Raw genomic sequence first — 21,588 nt, 5'->3', positions numbered from 1 at the left:
GCAAATTCCAGTGTTCTGTAAAGTCATTTTCTCAGCAAGTAATGAGAAGCCTGCAATCCTTTGCTATATCACTCCCCCGTTTATTCCTCCTGCCATCCCATTCTTACAAAATCACTGAGACTGTGTCTCAAGACTGCATTCAAATGGCCCAATCCCATCCTCTGGACTCTAAATTACAGACGAGGCACAGCAAAAACCTTGAGTCTGCGCAAGATGGAGGTGACACGCTTTTGCAGGTTGTCCCATCTCTGGTTGCCTTCGTGAACCATCTGTTTGAGGCTACAGGCTGAATCAGTGCGGTTCTCCCTGGCCAGGCGGCGGTACTGCTTGTTGATCAGTTCCAGCTGCGTCAAGCACTCGTGGACCTGTCGCTGGAAAGCCTAAGGCCACAGAGAAGCATATCAGTGTGGGAAATCAGCGAAGGACTCTCAGTAGTGGCTCCTGGTTTTCTTATTGTAGCGTCTGGGAGAATGGGAAGTTACACTACCACAGAGGGAAAGAATGATGTCTAATAACGGTACACTTCCCCTTGTTAATGCAAAGTCATCTAGTCAGCGTAACTTAAAGGAAAGGGAGAATCTATCAAAAAATATGAAAATGGGGAGTAGTAATGAATAAACACACACGCACCCAGCACACATATATAGACACACACACACACACACACACACACACACATACACACACATACATATACACGTAGCTTTAAAAATAATTAATGTCCTGGAAACAAATATTCCCACAAAGCAAACCACTATAAAAAATATACACATGTGTGTGGAAATGTGAGTTTGAAATGTTGACGATTTCTGCTGTCAATATGGAGAAAAAGATATCTATAATGGAACTGTTTATTTGTAAAACATGTACTTTTCTAAAAATCTATAAATTACCTCAATTCTGCTGTTCATTGGGAAAAAAACTTAAAACTACCTTTTGCAAAAGGTCTTCCAAAAAATCAAGCTATTATAAGCTTTTAAGAAAAGTAATTCAGTAAAATACAAGTAACTTTATATTTCAAAAAATTTGGAACATGCTCTGTTTATTTTTTTGTTTTTCCTGTGATTTAATTAGTTTTTATAAAACATGTTAGAGCTAGTGTACCACCCCACACAGCAGCATCTATTTGCTTTTGAGGGTATCCCAGGGACAGTTCAGAGATTCTGAAGGTAAAATATTCTTTTCTGCCTTTTCCCTGCAATATAGAAGAGCCCTATAGCATAAGAGTCATTTGGCCAAAATAAAATGAAGCTTTTAAAAAAATCATTTGTATGATTTATGACTGATTTTTATCTTGGCATTAGACCAAAATGAAAATTATAATTAATAAATTGAACTGTACTCATCAAATCCCCAAATTCTGTTTTCCTTGGCTCATCACACTGTTTACATGTGACCACATTTCTGCCTTTTAAATTGCTTTCCTTCTGAGAGCTGCTTTCAGAGCCTTCATCCTAGGAAATCCCAGCTTCCAGTCTAAAAATCTTAAGTTATTTCTCTAGCAAAGGGAGTGGTAAGGAAAGTTCAGCTCTGGCCATGACTGGAAGTCCCAGTTCGTGTTTGTCCATTGGGGTAAGGTTGGAGTACCCCCAGGCAGATACCCCAGCACAACCACGTCCATCCCAAACGTTCATGCAATTGGACCAGCTAAAGACTGCCCCCAAGCACAACTTTGTTTCTGCAATTCATTTCTGTCTCTTAAGAAAATTAACTACAAAATTCATGATAAATAATAAAATCAATCATTATAGAAGCTAACTATAAGGCTAACTTTTGCTTTAAAATCTGAGAGTCTAAAATAGCATCAAAAAGAATCTTATGTAATCTGCTTTGCAGTATAAGCCAATTATAAAAGGTTTTAACCTTTATGAAGCGAGTGTGTAAGATGAGCTGAGCAACTCTTCCACTAGCATTCATTCACATCGAGATGACCTGGAATCTACTGCAGAGTTTACTGAGCTTTTTACTAGTAGTTTTCTAAGGGAGTATCTTTTATATAGGAATAAAAGTGTTGTTTATTTTAATTTAGTGGTACGGTTACATATGAATTCATTCACCATTCAGACATCAGAGTAATTCATCCATTTCACAAAGTATTTGAACATTTTTCTAGATTCATATAGCTGTCCATGTACAACCCTGAGAGTTTAAACTCCATAAGAATAAAAAGCGAACTTCCTATTTCCCATCATAGGCCTCAGTAAATGCCTGGTTACCTGACGTTGCAAGGTAAAAATGAATGCAGCTACATTTCATTACATTTTCAGTCTTATTTCTAAACATCTCAAGGAACTTGGGGCATAATTAGCAACCGAGAATGGTCAGAATGCTTCTGAACTCTTTGCTGTCAACATATCTGAGCACACAACTGCCTATTAGAGGGAACTGAAGGGAAAAACACCTTCAAATTTACAAATGGTCAGTTTTGGGCTAGGTCAGGTCTTCCATGAAAATGAAAGGCAGCTGAGAAGTCAGAGCTTCATTGTACAACAGTGACACAGTGGACTTGAGATTGTGCAAGCAGGCAAGGTACTGGAATCAATTCTTGGATAACTTCTTTCTTTATGAATATGACTACACTACAGCTATTTTCATCTCAGTGTAATTGAAAAGTTTTGGTGACTCAAGACCAGTACTACTCTTCACTGTGTAATTAAAAATGAATTATAATGAAAACGTTTTATTCCATTCTAGAGCCAACTCTTTTATCAAATACACACACATACACACACACTGCGATTAAGTAAAGAAAATACAAAAATGTATTTGGAAGGTAGATGTTTATAGTATTAAAAAATCATATTTTAATCTTAGAAAAGATGGTTGACTGTGGAATAATTCTGAAACAAAAATCATGCCAAGATCTTTTGGGAGGAATCACGATTCTTCTTTTCTAGTAGAATCTCTCTTCATTACTACAGTATTTCTGCTTCTTGATAATCTTAAAATAAAAACCTCTTTTTCCCCCTTCTTTGCCTACATATGAGGTCATAATAAAGATGGCTGCAAAGTCCTCACCCAGCAATTTGAACAGATAACATGTGGTGAACAGCTAGTTTAGGTCTTGGAACTCCAACTACCAGCTGGCTACTTTAACAGCAAAATAAGGATTAAAAATTTGGAATTATAGATCACCTCAAATTTCTTTAGTTCTTCCTTGGCAACTGTATAGATGACCCCAGAAGAGCTGGGAAAAGCAGCTGTTCTTTCGGAAGACTTCAGCCAATCTTCAAAACGTGAATAGTCATCCAGAAATTTCTGCCACAATCGCCACGTCTCTTCAATTCTGGGGCAGAAAATGAAAGAACAGATTCTGATTATTGGAGACTGTTTTCGCTCCCGAACCTGGTCTGATGACTGCGACTGGATTAAGGGTGCCCACAGAGGCAACTGTCATGCCAAACAATAACCATTCCTCGAGCCAAATTTGACCAGAGAGCAAGAGAGACAACTGTTTGAGCTAAAATAAAACAGCTGTTTTATTTTTTTAAAAACATGTCCTGCAGCTCTGGATTTTGAATTAGTCAAATTGAAAATTACAAGCACATCACATGAGCTGCCTTGGATGTGTACAACAAGTTTAGAAAAGCAACAACAGGTTTACAGTGTGCACTCAGGCCAGTGTTTTACGGAAATAAAGACAAGGTCTGAAAATCCATTTAAGTCCAACATTCAACTCACACTGACAAAAGTCAATCTATGACAGCAGGACAAATATTAAGCTTTCAACAGTTTACCAGAGAGCACAGCCATGATGATCACTTTGTAACACAGCACGATTATCTGCCACCTTAAATTTCAAAGGGCTTAAAGATAAATGTGCTTTTATTATTTAATTTTTAATAACAGAATGTTACTGTTCTCACAGCCACACATTCTGTAATGTTATGATTGTTTGACAAGGGTGTATTTTTATGTTTCCGTATTATATTTTAACTGTTAGGTCAGACATAACTTGTCTTGTTATATTTATATATTACCTTTATAACTACTTATTTTCCCAACTAAATGTAGACAATAGTAAGTTTGGGAAGCCACAGCTATTTTTGGACATTGTAACCAACAGGAAAGAGTGAATAGTGGATACTCTGGGTGATTTTTATTTTCTTTTTGGTCTTTCCTCTTCCCTATCTGTTTCAGCAGCCCAGCTCACTTGAGCCTCCTTTCCATGGACATAGCACAAATGTTTCTCCACCGCCGGTCCAGGTTTCTTGTAGCCTGCTGTATAGAGTCACACTCGGCATCAGTGGCACAGGCGTCACAGTCGTGCAGCAGGACTTCACACAGGTTGAGGACAGATGCAACACCTGTACTATGCTTCTCTATGTCTCTCTGAAGCTCCTGCAGGGGAACGCAACAGGCTTTATTCAACAATTACATGTATACAGATGAGAGAAACTGAAGCAACATTTGTTGGTAAATGGCTAGGCTACACCTTGACAAATATTTAATTTCCTTGAATGTATGACATTTATTGAGCCTCATTTATGAAATCCAGCAAGCTCAAAGTACTAGAAAATGGATGTAGAAATATTTTGGCTATGTGAGCAATGCTAAAATATAAACTGAACAAATGAAATGGGACTAAGAGTAAAACTAACTTCTTTAATCAATAAAAAATGAATCTTGCCCCAGATTCTACTTCACGAATACATCACTTTCATTCCAATCAATCAATCATCATCTCTTAGTATCTGTCAGGGGATTGGTTCCAGACCTTCCCTCGGACACCAAAACCCATGGTTGCTTAAGTCCTTGATATTGAATGCTGTAGTATTTGCATACCTACTACGAACATCCTTCCATACATTTAAATCATCTTGAGATTACTTATAATACCTAATACAATGTAAATGCTATATAAATAGTTCTTATACTGTATTGTTTAGGGAATCATGACAAGAATAAAAAGTCTGTACGTATTCAATACAGATGCAAATTGTTTTCCAAATACTTTTGATCTAGAGTTGGTGGAATCCACCAATGTAGAACCATAGATACCGAGGGCCTGTATATATGCACGTGCTAGACCTGACACTCAAGAACTGGGCTTTAAGATCCAAAGATTTACTTTTTTTTTTTTTTTTGAGATGGAGTCTCACTCTGTCACCCAGGCTGGAGAGCAATGGCACAATACCAGCTCATGGCAACTTCTGCCTCCCAAGTTCAAGTGATTTTCCTGCGTCAGCCTCCCAAGTAGCTGGGATTTCAGGCACCCACCATCATGCCTGGCTGGTTTTTGTATTTTTGTAGAGACTGGGTTTTACTATGTTGGCCAGGCTGGTCTTGAACTCCTGACCTCAGGTGATCCACCCACCTAGGCCTTCCAAAGTGCTGGGATTACAGGTGTGAGCCACCACGCTCAGCTGATTTGCATTCTTTTTTAAACAGTTAATTCCACCATCATTAAAAGGTAACATGGTTATCAATGGATGAACAAATAAAGAAAAAGTGGCATATATATACACAATGGAATATTATTCGGTCATAAAAAATGAAATTATGTTGTTTGCAGCAACATGGATGGAACTGGAGGTCATTATGTTAAGTGAAATAAGCCAGGTACAAAAACACAAATATCACACGTTCTCACTTGTATGTGGGAGCTAAAAAAGTTGATCTCATGGAGGTAGAGAGTAGAACGCCAGATAGCAGAGGCTGGGAAGAGTGTTTGGGGGCGATGAAGCAAGATGTCAATAGATACAAACATACAGTTAGAGGGAATAAGTTTTAATGTTCAATAGAGTAGAATGACTATAGTTAACAACAATGTACTGCATATTTCAAAATAGCTAGAAGAGAGAAATTGAAACATTCCCAACACATAGAAATAATAAATACTAGAGGTGACGGACACCCCACATACCCTGACTTGATAATTACACAGTCTATGCATGTAACAAAATATCGTATGTGCCCCCAAAATATGTAGAGATACTATTTAAGGGACCTAGGTTCTATACCATGCATGACATCAGCAGTTTCCTCACAGAACAACTTCTTTTTTTTTTTTTTTTTTTTTTTAGATGGAGTCTCACTCTGTCACCCAGGCTGGAGTGCAGTGGCATGATTTCAGCTCACTGCAACCTCCTGCCTGATTCTCCTCCTGATTCTCCTGCCTCAGCCTCCTGAGTAGCTGGGATTACAGGTGCCCACCACCATGCCTGGCTAATTTTTCTATTTTTAGTAGAGACAGGGTTTCCCCATGTTGGCCAGGCTGGTCTGGAACTCCTGACCTTGTGATCCGCCTGCCTCAGCCTCCCAAAGTGCTGGAATTACAGGTGTGAGCCCACTGCGCCTGGCGTAGAGCAACTTTTAATGTAGGACAGAAGTAAAATGTTTTATGATAAAAACAAAGCATTGGATTTCCCTGGAGTCCCACAATGTGAAATCTTCATTTTAACTGTATAAAATGTAAATCCAAATTGTACGTTGTTTTCTCTATTGAACTTTTAACTCCATTTACTCCAAGTAAGTATTCCATTATTAAAAGTGAGCTCTACCAGTATCATTTTTTGTTTACTATATTCATCAACGTCCATAATGTGTTTTCCTTTTCTTTCATCAGGAAGTTCTTGAATTTGCTTAGCTTTTCTCTTGCTCTAAAAATGCCTCAATTTACGCAGATACCTGGGATTTATATTCTTGTGTTGCTCTTCCTCTTATTTTTTTCCTTGACACCGTGTTCCAACATCTACGAAAACACTAGCTATTGTCAAATGTCATAATAGTGCCTTTAATTAATTTTGGAGATTTTATAAACTAGACACTAGACGATAAATTTTACTAAAATATTTATATTTTTATAAACAGTCCTTTCAAATCTCTAACATAACCTCCTTCACTTACGTGAAAGAATATGTCACAGGAATTGCTGTTCTAAAAAATATAAAATAAAGTAATATAAAAATTAAACTTAGTATTTGCTTAAAGATAAATATAAAGACAAATAATTCTGTAAATGAGATTACCAAGTACATTTGAGGTCTTAAACTACATTTTGTGCAAGGATATACATTTGGAAGAAGTGTTAGACCCCTGGACATAAACCACTTTTAAGAAGGTTAGCATTTTTATTTCATTTTCTCTAAATACTCAAAAGTTTTTGTTAAAATCAATATATGAAATACCAACCCTAAGATTTGAGGGGATTTATAATCATACATAAGTGCCCTAAGACAAAGTTTTAGGCTCAGCTTTAACTTTTTTTTTTTTTTTTTTGAGACGGAGTCTCACTCTGTCTGCAGAGTGGAGTGCAGTGGCGCAATCTCGGCTCACTGCAACCGCCGCCTGCCTGGTTCAAGCAATTCTCCTGCCTCAGCCTCCCAAGTAGCTGGGATTACAGGCATGCACCACCACGCCCAGCTAATTTTTGTATTTTTAGTAGAGACAGAATCATTCTTAAAAATTTTCCACAAGGGAAACTGTGGTAACTATGACATGATTAAAATAAAACTTATCAAGCCCTGACTTTGTGTTAGGTAGGCACTGTGCTCAGTGCTTCTTCTTAGTAATTTGTACAGTTACACTGTGTGGTGTGGACTCTGATGATTGGCATTCTATAAATCAGGGCTATAAGGGTTCAAATAGTTATGGCTTTGTCTCAGATCATATGGGAATGTAGTGAGGCCAAGATCTGAACCCAGAAAGTTTACTTTTAACCACTGGTATACAGGATTTTTTAAAGTTTTAATTTAAAATTTAATTAAAAAGCTATATGTGCATATTTAATGTAGTAAAAAGTTAAAAACTACTAGCAGGTTCTGAAGAAAGCAGCATGCTTTCCACCCCGGAATCCACCCATTCAGCAACAACCATTTCCATCTCTTGCAGCTCTTTCTTCTGGTATTACTTCTACTCTTTTTCATTTTTTGAGACAGGGTCTTGCTGTGTCACCCAGGCTGGAGTGCAGGGGTGTGATTATGGCTCACTGCAGCCTCGAATTCCTGGCCTCAAGTGATCCTTCTGCCTTGGCCTCTCGAAGTATTAGGATTACAGGGGTAAGCCACCACATTCAACCTATTTCTATATTTCTCAGTAATATATAACTTCTCTATTTCTAACTAACATAGCTACTGCTTGATTTGTCCATTTTAGTAATTACTTTATGAATTCTTCTATAGTAGAGATGAAATAAACTTCTACATGGCTGACTGAACTCTAATGACTGTTATAGTACAACTTAGAGCTAGGGTAATAATCACTGCTCTCATGATTATGGTTATTTAATATTTTTCACATTTGAGGAACAAAATATACTATGGTTATGTTTCTTTTTTCTTTTCTTTTTTTTTTTTTTTAGACCTGTCACTAGGCTGGAGTGCAGTGGTGCGATCTCAGCTCACTGCAACCTCCGACTTCCTGGTTCAAGCAATTCTCTTGCCTCAGCCTCCCAAGTAGCTGGGATTACAGGCATGCACCACCACGCCCAGCTAATTTTTGTATTTTTAGTAGAGATGGGGTTTCACCATGTTGGCCAGGATGGTCTCGGTCTCCTTATAACTCATTTTCCTGGATTATACAATCCTCTCTCTCTCTCAAATTTATTATGCTTACTTCTATTATCTCTCTTATAGAACTAATAAAACTCCTTCCAGAGTGGTTAAGCCCATCAGATAATCTAGCCCCTCCTGGCTTCTCCTGGAAACATCCCTCCTAGAGCACCCAGAGCCCCTGCTCCCATCTGGACAGGTGCTGGCTTGGCTGCAGTACAGCCGTCATCAGGGACTTTCCTGCACCTTCACTCGGGGAATTCCCTTTTTCTTTCTCCTGAGTTGAACAGCATTTCCCCTCTTGCTTTAGTGCATGTAGCATATGCAGCATATATAGCAAAGCAGTATGTCGCATGTGTAGCAAGCATGAAGTGTATTTTCCTCTCACTTCCATGTATGTAGTATACCTTTCATTAGCTTCCTGAAAACGGGTACATAGGAGGGAAAATTTTTAGATATTAAGTGGCAGGGTACACAATTCTAAATTATAAAAAATTTTTCTCAGCTTTCTGAAGGCAGAGCCATTGTCTTCTAGCTTCCAGTATTGTTTTGGAGAAGCCAGATTTTATTTCATCCTGGAAACCGTTAGGATCTCCTTATCCCTTGTGTTCTGCAATTTTACAGTGTGGCTTTGCTTTGTTTTACATTTTCCTGGCATTTATATGGCCCTTATAATCTGCAAATGCATGTTTTTCATTTTAGATATATGTATGAATATATATATACACACACACATATGTGTAACGTGTGTACACATATATGTGTAATCTTCCACAAAGTAAACAAAAAGATAAACATAATAAAATTAGCAATAATATGAGAGTTTCAAAATCCAATTCATTTATTTTATAAAAGTCCCCCCAAAAAAGAATAAAGAAAATGGAGAGGAGAAAATTAACATAGTAGTAATGTAATAAAAAATATAAATATATATTTAATAATGAATATATAAAATATATTTTTACATTACTACATTATTTATTTAATAATAAACATATTATTTAATAATCAATATATATATACTACATTACTACTATGGTAATTTTCTTCTCTCCATTTTCTTTATTATTTTTAGGGGAGGACTTTTACAAAGTAACTGAATTGGATTTTGAAACTCTTGCATTACTGTTAATTTTATTATGTTTATGTCTATATTTCTCTCCTATTTTTCATATATTTATCTTTTTATTTTACTTTGTAGAAGATAGTCTCCATTCTGAAAGCTTTTTTTAAAGAAAAATGGCATCCTATCATTTTATGAATGCAAAACCTCTCATTTCTGTGAGTTTGTTTTGTTTTCTTTACATTTTCTTCCTCTCTCTACAATGTTCCTCTGATTGTTCCTTTATTTCCCTCTATTTATTTTGGTCTTTTCTTAATGGCAGAAGCTTTCTTAAGTGGTGAGGATTCTTGCCTACCCACACATATTCAAGAATGAGTCAGCTATAGAAGCTGTGTATGCACCTAAAGTATGTCAACTGGGAGGCTTCCCCGTGGAGAGTTAGGCAGGGGTCTGGCCTTTTGCTGGGTTACATTAAGTATCACTAATTGAAGGTACTTTTCTCTTATCTGATCAGTTCTCCAGAAAGGATGCTCCAATCTCCTGGCTAGGGTGTAAGCCTGGGTACTGACATAGTGGGGGCCAAGCTGGGGAAGCGGGGTGGGAGCCCTACCATTTGGTATTGAGCCATTCACATCATCTCCCAATTTTTAACATAGTGACTCTAGTCTCCATGGTGTTCTGATCCCCAAACCCAGAGTCCCTCTGGTTTGCCTTCTCCAGAGAGTAATCATCTGGTCTTCTGCCTGAGTAAAGGAAGCAGAGTTCCCTGGCTGGCTGGGCTTAGGAGGAATCTGCCAGTCTCAGCACATCTTATTCAGATTTTCAAGTAATCTATTTTACAGCTCAACAGGCAACTCAACTTTCAGCTTCAACTGATCTCTACTTTCTGAGCCTTCTTGGAACTCTGTGGCATGAATCAACTTTCTCCACCCTCCATTCTGTTAACACCATCACTGATCTATCCACTTTCTATCTTGCAAAATTATGTTGGATGTCTGTCATCTCTACCATTTTCTCTCCTGTTCTCTTTGCCATTGTGGCTTTAACCTTTTTCCCTCTCTGCTATCATTTTATTGGGGTTTCAGTAGTAGGTGGGGCTATAAATACATATGAGCAATTTGCCATATTTAACTAGATATTTTGTTGATTTTCATACACTTGTGAAATTATGATACCGGCCATTTGCATTTCAACTCATCACTGTACACATCATTACCATGTTTTCTGGAAGAATCTGGGAAGCCGGATGCCAGCCAGGATCCCTACAATTCAATCATCAGAATCTCAAACATTACCACCATCAGAAAACTTTAATTTCATAAAAATTGAAAAATGTCTTGCTAATAATTTTTTTAAAGCAATGGAATATAGTGTATATTTCAAGATAGCTAGAAGAGAAGATTTTGAGTATTGTCACTACAAAGAAATGATAAATGTTTAAAGTGATGGATATGGTAATCAAATTACCTCAGTTTGTTTGATTATTACGATATGCAAATATGCATTGAAGCAACACGTTGTACCCTACACATATGTACAATTATTATGTATTCATTAGAAAGAAAATAATTTTAATGATAATTTTAATATTAAACCCTCAACACCCAAAACTGTATTTTAACACCTATTTCATTGGCCTAAGTAGTCTATAAAATGAAGTTAAGTACATAAACTATAAGCTTTAAAAAATAGGAGGTATTTACATTTTATAGCATTTTAAAATTAAGCAACTTTGCCGCAATGGCCTAAATGTAATGGAGAGAACCAGAGTGTGGATAGAATATTCAAAGCAACCTAAATGCATGGAGTAACAATACCTCTAGTGGGGGATTTACAGTGTTTGCTATTGGCAACTGGACTCTGATATACTTAGTAAGGATAAATGAGGGGGCCCGGCACAGTGGCTCACGCCTGTAATCCCAGCACTTTGGGAGGCCGAGGGTGGGCAGATCACTTGAGGTCAGGAGTTTGAGACCAGCTTGGCCAACATGGCGAAACCCCGTCTCTATTAACAATACAAAAATTAGCCAGGCATGGTGGTGCATGCCTGTAATCTCAGCTACTTGGGAGGCTGAGGCAGGAGAATCGCTTGAACCTGGGAAGTGGAGGTTGCAGTGAACTGAGATCGCACTACTATACTTCAGCTTGGGCAACAGAGCGAGACTCTGTCTCAAAAAAAAAAAAAAAAGAAAGAAAGAAAGAAAGAAAGAATACATGGGGGAGGGAATGGGAGGTGAAAATTTCTTCTGTATACATTTTCTAGGATCATCCCTTTTTGCTTTATTGGGTTCTACGCTGCCAGTGAGATATTCTATCTTTGCTACACACATGAAGGTGGAATTACTGTGTGCGATCTGCAGGTCATGCAATCCTTTTTGCAAAACAAAATTTTTTCAACTTGAAAAATTCTAAGTATGCCTTGTAGTCTTTCCCCAAACACTATACACAGGAAAAAAAAAGTCGGGGGGCAGGGAGGGGGCGCCTTTCACTCCTTTCTAAGTGTATGGTAGTGGGCTAGGGCTAGTGACTCTCAAATAAATAAACCAATCTGTTAGCACTGTTTTAGATATGTAATTGCAACTCCACCTTACCTACCATCTTAGAAGGCTTCTTGGTGGGTGGATGACACTAACTGTACAATGGCACGAGCATCTTTGTGAGGCTGAACTCTGCAGTGACATGGAACCTGTTGGCCTCAATCGCCTGCCTAGGCAAAGCCCCCTTCCTCACCAGTCCTGCCTAGCTCCCTCCTGACCTTCCAACGCCAGGCACCATCTCATGCCCACCCCATCATCCTGGCCAGGAGGACGGATATTCCATGGCTTATTAATTCTATTTCCATTTTAAGTCTTACCTGCTGCTCATTAAGCTTTCTCTGTATTTCTTCCGAGTTACAGGAATCGTAGACTATTGGCTTGGCCAGCTCTGACTCGATGTGAGCGAGCCAGGTCCTCAGGCTGCTCATGTTCTTATCAAGCTGCTGCACGGCTACCAGGGTCTCCTTCAGCTTCTTCACCCTGTGGGCAGAGAAGGGGGAATGTCCCGCTTCAGTGAGAGGCCCACTCATGTTTCCCTCACATGCAGAGGAGAACACTGGGCTTTAACAATCTTTTTAGGCAGAGAGTTAGAAACTCATGTGGAAGAAGCCAAAGACAGAAGAAAAAGGAGGATAGAAATTAGAGATGAATACAGACAATGGAGCAAGGATGTAGAGGAGGCAGGGGTCCAGGGCACAGGAGCAGAGATAGATAAGTTAGTTTTGAACACAGTTTTCCCAGTGTGAGTAGGGTGTGATCAGAAGTTTAGGAAGAACACAGGTAGTATTTCTCAACTCCATTACTACCTACTTAGAGCAAAAATCAATTATTGAGTCCCTGTTAAGAGCCTGACATGGCTGAGTGTACACAGATTGCTCTAAAGGTCATGGTGATAATAAGCATATGATCAATGATCTATTAGTGCCCTTATTTAAAAATTGCTGCTACCGTTAGACTATGAGTCTCGCCTTTTGGTTCAGGAAATATGGCCACCTAACTGGCACTGCTCATAACAGAGGTAAACAGCAGATGAGCAAAATACTTCAAGCTGCTAGGGTGTCATCTTGGCTCAACTGAAGAGGTATGTATCTTCTTGAAAATATGTCAAGAGCAACATGACTTGTAAGACTCTAGGTTTGTGATACATTTAAAGGCAGGGATCTGCAATAGAATGTTCTCAAAGATTGACAACTTACACACTTAGAGTCATCAGATATTCGCACCCCCCTCCCCCACCCCCGCATTACTTCCAGGCATTTAAAGAAGTGATTCTTAAGCTGGGATTGTCACACCGTCAGTGGAGGGTGCTTTCAAACCACAGGTGCCAACTACCAGCCACCACCCCCAGATGGTTCTGATACGTTTCTCTGATCAAGACACACTGTTCTGAAGAAACTGTCTCATAATCAAAGTATTTTGAATATTTTGATTTATTTTTAGTTGTTTAAAATTGATATCATCACTTCTGTTCCAGTTTCAATAAATCAATGTGTCTCTCTCAAGTGAAAATGTAGTCATTTGACAACATAATCGCTTTTCCTTTCTGTCATTTTTCCTCAAAGCACTGTCATATAAATGCTCTTAAAGGATTTTCACTACAGTCAGCTGTTAATAATATCTATATTTTAATAATTGTAATTAATAATACTTCTATTTAAATAACATTTTCAGTTTGTAAAAACCCTCTTAGGAGCATTATCTTTTATTGTTTTAAAAAATGTGTATTTGAAAAATTATGTTCATATTTCACAATATATTCTATTGGTAGAAAATGAAAATATGTTGCAATGTTTATTATGACTTAAAATTCCACTCGAGATAAGATTTCCCCAATTAGCTGTATAAATACAAATTGTACCCTGTCCCCCAGACACTTCAAGGCATTGGCCTTGAACACTATTTCCAAGAACTTTTACATACAGCTCACTCACATTTCTCTCATGGCAAAGACAAAATTCATCTGGGCATCAGTCAGTGAATGACAGTTTTATTATGGCTACTGGGTACAAAGCTTGTGGAGTGCATTTGACCAACCACAGCATGGACACGGAATTTTACATGGCTCTGGCCATAGTGCCCCAGACTGAAAGAAGAGTTTACCATCAATAAACCCACTGGAAGAGGCCTGAAGAATGGCACACAGCACAGAGAGGTCCGTCCTGCCTTTACCTCTGTAGGAATGTCTTCTCAGCAGCCTCTCCTACATGACTTCAGATTTTGTAGGATCTGAACACTTACCAGGCTTGGGGATGGTAATGTCATTAGGGTTTTACTAGAGGTTGGAGTGCTTGTTTTCTGCCTTCCTTATTTTAGTTCCCTGGTATTATTTATGCATTAATTGGTCTCCTACATGGTAAGTTCCTTGGAAAGCTGGAAATGTGAATTTCCATATTTGGCTATTTCCCTACCCCGGCCATGCTAAACTCAGTGCTTTGCACTAAATTGGGTACTGTTTAAATGGTTACTAAACATTAATAATGAATATTCTAAGCGAATTGTGTTTATTTAATTAACATGTTTTCATTTTAAAATTTTTATTTGATATTAAGTGTGTATTAAGTTTTACTTCTAGGTTCAACATTTGCCAATGCTGTATTTGTCAAGTACTAAAATTCATTCATTTTCTTGGTTCAAAACTCACTTACAAATATGATCAAAAGATCCAAAGCACAAAAGGATGCAAGTAAACACCGTTCCATAGGACCATCTACATTAGAAAAATAAATTACAGGATAGCTTTTGTAATATTGAATGAGTTCCAAGTCAGAGCGGTTAGTATGCAGTATGTCAAGGGCATCATGACATGGAAATGTGTGTTCATATAGTCCATTAGGGACAAGTTCCTCTTTCAAACAAATGTGTAAATTTAGTAAAGTCAATGCGGGTGAACATTTAAGCAATTCTTTTTCATTTTTAAAAAAATTGTGTTTTTACTACAAATAGCAAAATACAGTGTGCATGTGTGCTGGGGGAGCAGAGGTGGGCCTGTAGGGCATGGGTAGTAGGATTAATAAGCCTTGGCTTATTAAACTTGACATTTATTTGCAGGACAGGGATCACTTTTTTTAGGAGAAATGTCCCATGTTTCTTTCCATTATTTCTTTAAAGATAATCTTTGGGTAGTGTCACAGTATTTTTATTTATCTATCATCGTGAGGAGTCTGAGCAACATTCCTTTTGGTAAGCATCCAGGATTATCATTCAAATTAGATACTTGCAGACGTCACATGTCTGGGTAAGTTTAGCAGCTTGATAAATCTGTAAGTCCCTGCAGCTTATGGTTCTTTCACAGTCCAGTGTGTATCACAGGCACTTGACCTTTCTTGAAAAGGATTCTACTATGAAATCCAAATGTCCAGCTTCTTAACACTGAAACATGTATATACAAACACACATATATATGTATATACGTACTTACACATATATGCTTATATATCTATATATAGTATCTATATTTCACAACTTCCCTTCAAAGTAATTTAGTATATCCATAACCCAAAATGAAACAAAAAGTCCAAATTCTAAATATAATAGAACAAAAATTACTATTGGGTAAATGCTATTCATTTGTAGAAATTTATCTGAGGGATGATACAGTAAAGAAAAACATTTTTTAAAAATTCCTGTCATATTTTTATTCTAACTAAAAAAAATCATGAACTAAACATTTGCATAATGCACTAAATTACTATTTTAGACATTAATTTGTATACTTTGCACATATATTTTATAAGCTTTATATTAGGGACTAAAACTTACTGACAAGCACAAACAAAAGCAACTTTCTCAAACACACAACATTTTCTAGAGCCCTGAAATATTTTTATTTAATGAAAGGAAAGCTTTCAAGTACAAAGCTGTGAACCAGCTAAGGCTAAATTTCAGTTTTATCAGAAGCCCATCCTTTAAACAGCAGATGATGGACTAACTGAGTCTTTTTCTGGATCGCTTTCCTGTGTCTCAGCCTCTCTACTCTAGCCATACTCCTTGTATGACACATACGGTCCAGAGACAACTGGAATACCAAGTCATAATAAAGTCCATTAACCTTTTCATCCAGCTCTGCATGCCCAGTAGAGGTACTAGGAAACAAACCAAAGAATAACTCTTGGGAGTCCACATGGCCAGCTATCTCCCAACACCAATCCTCTTCATGTAACGTTGGCAAAAACAGTTCTGGATTAAGGCTTCCAGCATCTATCCTACAAACCCCACGTAACATGAAAGCTATGTACAATGGAAGAAACTCAAGAAGATGCCTGCCTTGTGACATCGCAGTTACAATCTGGGAGATCTGTGTCCACACAGCCGTCCTCTGCCATCCTCAGGGCACTCAGGTCCTCTGCCACCACCATGAAGCTTCCACTTGAAAAAGTTAGACTCTGCAGAGCAAAAGGCTATATCCTGCGTGGGGATGAAAGTTTCCCCTTGTCTGTGTACAGAAGTATGAAAATGCTCACTGTAGACAAATGTTGGTAGTCACTGCCCGATAACATGACACTGGGCAGTGACAAGTGGTCATGTTTCTAAATAAAACCTACATTCATTAACATGTGCCAGGCTTGATCTCCTGGAATGTAGGCCACGAGTGTAAGAAGGGGAAAAAGCTCAGTGTAATCTGTAAGGAGGAGGAAGCTACAGGTCTAAAGAAAGGACAGCAAAAACAACGTCGGCTGCAGACACTCTGCTGTTCTGTAAGGACAGTCAACTTTTCTTGCGGGTAGTTTGTTATGCTGGGAAGGCTATTTAAAGAAAACAAATCATCCCATTGCAAACAAACAAAATGTCCACAAGCACAGCAAATGGTAGTAGCAAAAGGAGTAACTTCCTTCTTTTTTGGGTTCACTATACCACCTCGGTAGTGTATGCAAGAGTTTTAGGAGTTGTTTGGGAAGGTGGGAAAGTACATGCTCTTTGAGTAGACTATTTGGGCAGGAAAAATAATGAAGAAATATTATTCTCCCTTACATATGCAAAACTTTTGTCCTTTAAAAATAATGATGTAAGATGACAAAAATAACATCTTCATTTTAAGACAATTAAAAAAATAACTATTCATTTGCTTGGGGGGACTTCAGGTAACTCTTTTTCTTTGGTGAATTTCAAGAGTTTCCAAACTTTCTGCACTAAGCATATGATAATTTAATAATTTATACTTTTAAAGAAAATAAGTCCCCAAATTATTAATTCCTATAATTTAATAAAATATGACTAATGCTGGATGCTTTACATCCTTTTGGGGATTAAAAACTACACACAAATAAATAATAAATACTAAATAAATAATGAAAATTTGCTAAGTTCTTTCCAAAAAGGACTACATGATGATTTGTAACTAAAATAAAACAAAACATTTGGTTCTGGTCATGTGAATTGATTGCTTTTAAAACAGAACACTAGAGGAAACACATTTTCTTTATAAAAGAAATACATTGGTGGCTCACGCCTTTAATCCCAGCACTTTGGGAGGCTGAGGCAGGTGGATCACGAGGTCAGGAGATCAAGACCATCATGGCTAACATGGTGAAACCCCATCTCTACTAAAAATACAAAAAATTAGCCAGGCGTGGTGGCAGGCACCTGTAGTCCCACCTACTCGGGAGGCTGAGGCAGGAGAACGGCATGAACCCGGGAGGCGGAGCTTGCAGTGAGCCCAGATCGTGCCACTGCACTCCAGCCTGGGTGACAGAGCGAGACTCCATCTCAAAAAAAAAAAAAAAAAGGAAATATACCTGCCAACCTGGGTGACAAAGTGACACCTCATCTCAAAAAAAAAAAAAAAAAAATCAACAGATTATCCAGGCACAGTGGCATACATCTGTAGTCCCAGGTACTGAAGTGGAAGGAAGACTGCTTGAGCCCAGGAGGCTGAGGCTGCAGTGAGCCATTACTGCACCAGTGCACTACAGCCTGGGTGACAGCGCAAACCCCATCTCAAAAAAAAAAAAAAAAAAAAAATTAAAGAAAACTGCATTTTATATAAGAAATAAATTCTAGAAAACACAGTACTTAAAGACATTGTACTGTGAATTCTTTTATAAAACAATCATTCTTCTTATATTAATATACTTTTAGTAATCAGAAGTGAAAATATTTTAAACTTTGATTAAAGAAATATATTGGTTAGGAATCCATCACTATAGGCAACTTTGTTTTTTTCTTGATTATGAAAAAATGATGAGTTCATGTCCTTTGTAGGGACATGGATAAAAATGGAAAACATCATTCTCAGTAAACTACCGCAAGGACAAAAAACCAAACACCGCATGTTCTCACTCATAGGTGGGAACTGAACAATGAGAACTCATGGACACGGGAAGGGGAACATCACACTCCAGGGACTGCTGTGGGGTGGGGGGAGGGGGGAGGGACAGCATTAGGAGATATACCTAATGCTAAATGATGAGTTAATGGGTGCAGCAAACCAACACGGCACATGGATACACATGTAACAAACCTGCACATTGTGCACATGTACCCTAAAACCTGAAGTATAATAAAAAAAAAAACACAAAAAAAATAAAAACCTGAAATCTTCAAAACATTTTATTGTCATAATTTCCTTAGTTTAATTTCTTTTACCTTATTTAGTTTTCCTCATGGAGTTAAAAAATTTGAAATTTTTTTCATGCTTATTATTGTTAGCATAATATATTTATTCCAATGAACTAAATATGAGACAAGGCAAAGCTCTAAAGATACAATTATTGAAATAGCAAAAATGGCAATGTTCATTGATACAGAAAATCCTAGATAAGGTGTGGTATATTTATACTGTGGAATACTCTGCAGGTTTCTAAAAGAAGGAGAATGGCATAGATAGTGTTTTATAGTATACACAGTACTTTCCCTTGCTTTTTCTCATTGGAGATGTGACAGTTAGTTTCATTAACACTTTGAAAATGAGCAACTTGAGGCTCAGAGAAGTTATTCAGTGAGACCTGGGCCACATAGCAGGAACCTGGTGGACTAAACTCAGGCCTCTTGATTAGTTCTGTGCTGTTTCTGTGCTCATCGCATCAATGCATTCCTGATCCTTACCAGGCACCTTTCGACTCAAACACCCTTAGGTAATACCAGCCATGAATTCCAAGAATTTCATTTCCTTTGACCTCCAATGTGGGTAGAACACCCTTTAAACTGAAAGTCCTCCTGAGGGCAGCTGCTAGGAACTTCACAAAGCCTTGCTTGCACTGCATATGTGTTTTACCTCTACAGCCTTTGAACTCTCTGGGATGAGAGCTGACCTCTATTGAACATATTCTATGCTTAGCGGTTGATATGGTTTAGCTGTGTCACTACCCAAATCTCATCTTGAATTGTAGCTGCCATAATTCCCATGCATTGTGGAAGGGACCCAATGGGAGATAACTGAATCATGGGGGTGGTTCCCCCAGACTGTTCTTGTGGTAGTGAATAAATCTCATGAAATCTGATGATTTTATAAGGGGTTTCCCCTTTTGCCTGGCTTTCAATCTCTTGTCTGCCACCAAGGAAGATGTGCCTTTTGCCTTCCACCATGATTGTGAAGCCTCCCCAGCCATGTGGAACTGTCAGTCCATTAAACCCCTTTTTCTTTATAAATCACCCAGTCTCGAGTTGTCTTTACCAGCAGCATGAAAATGGACTAATACAGTGGTAAACCACTAATCATTCTTCTGAGCTAGCTACTATTGTGATTCTCATTTTATACATGTGGTAACCGAGGTGCTAAGAAGATAAGCAAGTTGGGGAAGCAGAATCACGCTATGACTCAGGCAGCTGAAGCCCGAAGCCAATGCTTTGCTTTGTGTATGCTTTCATTTGTGTGCATACACTTTCCACCCTATGACTTAGATTTGAGAAAATCAGCAAATACTAGAGTGACTGCTATGTGCAAAAAACAAGGTCGGGGCTGGGACTACTATGGTGATGAAAGTTAGATACACTTACGTTTTAGTGAGAAAACAGGCTTAAAATGACTGATCACACAAGATTTCACATAGTTCAGGGAAATACTATGAAGGAGAAACCTACTGAGCCCATAGGAAGAATCTGATCTAATCTGGAGAGAAGGAAAAACAGGAAGAACCAATCAGGAGCTGGCCAGGCCAGGGGCAGGCAGGAGAATGCCCAGGAAGAGAGAATAGAAAGGAAGAGGCCCTGCGGTGAGGAACACTTGTGTACTTGCATTATGACACTTATTTGGTTAGGGACCATTTTCTTCCTCATCTTTATATCTCTAGAGCAGGCCACCTGTTTTGGTAAACAAAATTTTGTTGGAGCACTGCCATGGTTTTCTATTTACAGATTTTTCTATGGCTGCTTTCACTCTATGATAACACGCTAATAGCAACAGAGACTATTTGGCCCACAAAACTAAAAATATTTACTATCTGGTCCTCTACAGAAAACATTTGCCAACCTCTGCCCTATAGCAAGAAGCATAGTACTTCATATATAGTAGGCGTTCAATCATTTAAAAAAATTATTTGTTTTTACTCTACTTCTACAAAATGTTGAGGCAATTATAATAAATATAGAGATTAAAAACAACCAGTCACAAAAGGCCACATATTATATGACCTATGTATATGAACTATTCAGAACAGGTAAACATGTAGAAACAGAAAGTAGATTAGTGGTTCCTAGGGCTGGGAGAAGTGGGAAAGGAAGAGGAGGGAAGAAAAGAGTGACGGCTAATGGGTAACTGTTTTTATTTGGGACTAATGAAAGTGTTTTAAAATTGATTGGAGTAATAGATGCATAGCTTTATAAATATACTAAAATCACTGAATTACATGCTTTAGATAGATGAGTTATATGGCATGTGGATTATATCCCCCAAAAAGCTGCTATTGAAAAAAACAGAAAGATAAGAGCCAAATAACTAAAGTATGCTTTTGCCTTGGTGATGGGGATTTAGGTTTAGCAGAGAGAAAAAGAATTTTCTCTATTAGAAGGTCCAGTTACCCACTTCCCTGCCCCCAAATTATCACAACAGAGTGAACAAGTTGAATTTGACCTTCCTAGATGCTAAGATGAGAAATGTTACTTAATTCATTGTCTGTGATAAGAAGCATTAAAGAATTAATACTAAAAGACAGATTTCCTTTTAGTCCTGAGCTCTAGAGAAATTGCTATGTGGATTTTCTGCACGGGATTCATTGACAAAATGAGAGCCAGTATTCTTAAAGGCAGTTTTACAGAAATTAGAGTGATATGTCACCAATGACTGTTTCTTACGTTGACTTTTAATAAAAGCCAAGGTCTCAGAGGTACTTTTAATTATCTAGGCCACTGCTGAACAACAGAACTTTCTAAGATGATAAAAACGTTCTGCATTGTACAGGGTCCAATAAGGTAGCCACTAGCCTCATGGGGTTGTTGACCACTTAAAATGTGGCCAGTGCAACTGACCATAATTAAAATTAAGGAGTAATTTAATTTTATTCCATTTCAGTTAATTTAAATATTCTGTAATTTAAACAGCCATCTGTAGCTAGTGACTGCTGTA

The 21,588-nt window shown here is 37.9% G+C and overlaps 1 protein-coding gene across 1 annotated transcript in view; it reads right to left on the bottom strand.

Moving 5' to 3' along the window:
• LOC116463154 (nesprin-1-like) overlaps window positions 1-21,588 on the bottom strand; it is a 532,795-nt gene that overhangs the window by 29,967 nt on the left and 481,240 nt on the right. Inside the window, exons 130-133 of the mRNA XM_058434482.1 lie at window positions 12,410-12,572; window positions 4,154-4,341; window positions 3,136-3,286; window positions 198-380 (exon numbers count right to left, since the gene is read on the bottom strand). Coding sequence (XP_058290465.1) covers window positions 198-380; window positions 3,136-3,286; window positions 4,154-4,341; window positions 12,410-12,572 — 685 coding nt within the window. The remainder of the gene's footprint in view (window positions 1-197; window positions 381-3,135; window positions 3,287-4,153; window positions 4,342-12,409; window positions 12,573-21,588) is intronic.

The sequence above is a fragment of the Hylobates moloch genome, unplaced genomic scaffold, assembly GCF_009828535.3.
Source record: "Hylobates moloch isolate HMO894 unplaced genomic scaffold, HMol_V3 SCAFFOLD_28, whole genome shotgun sequence".
NCBI classification, from domain to species: Eukaryota; Metazoa; Chordata; class Mammalia; order Primates; family Hylobatidae; genus Hylobates; species Hylobates moloch.
The sequence above is the reverse complement of the archived record's forward strand: the minus strand, read 5'-3'. Positions and strand labels throughout refer to the sequence as shown.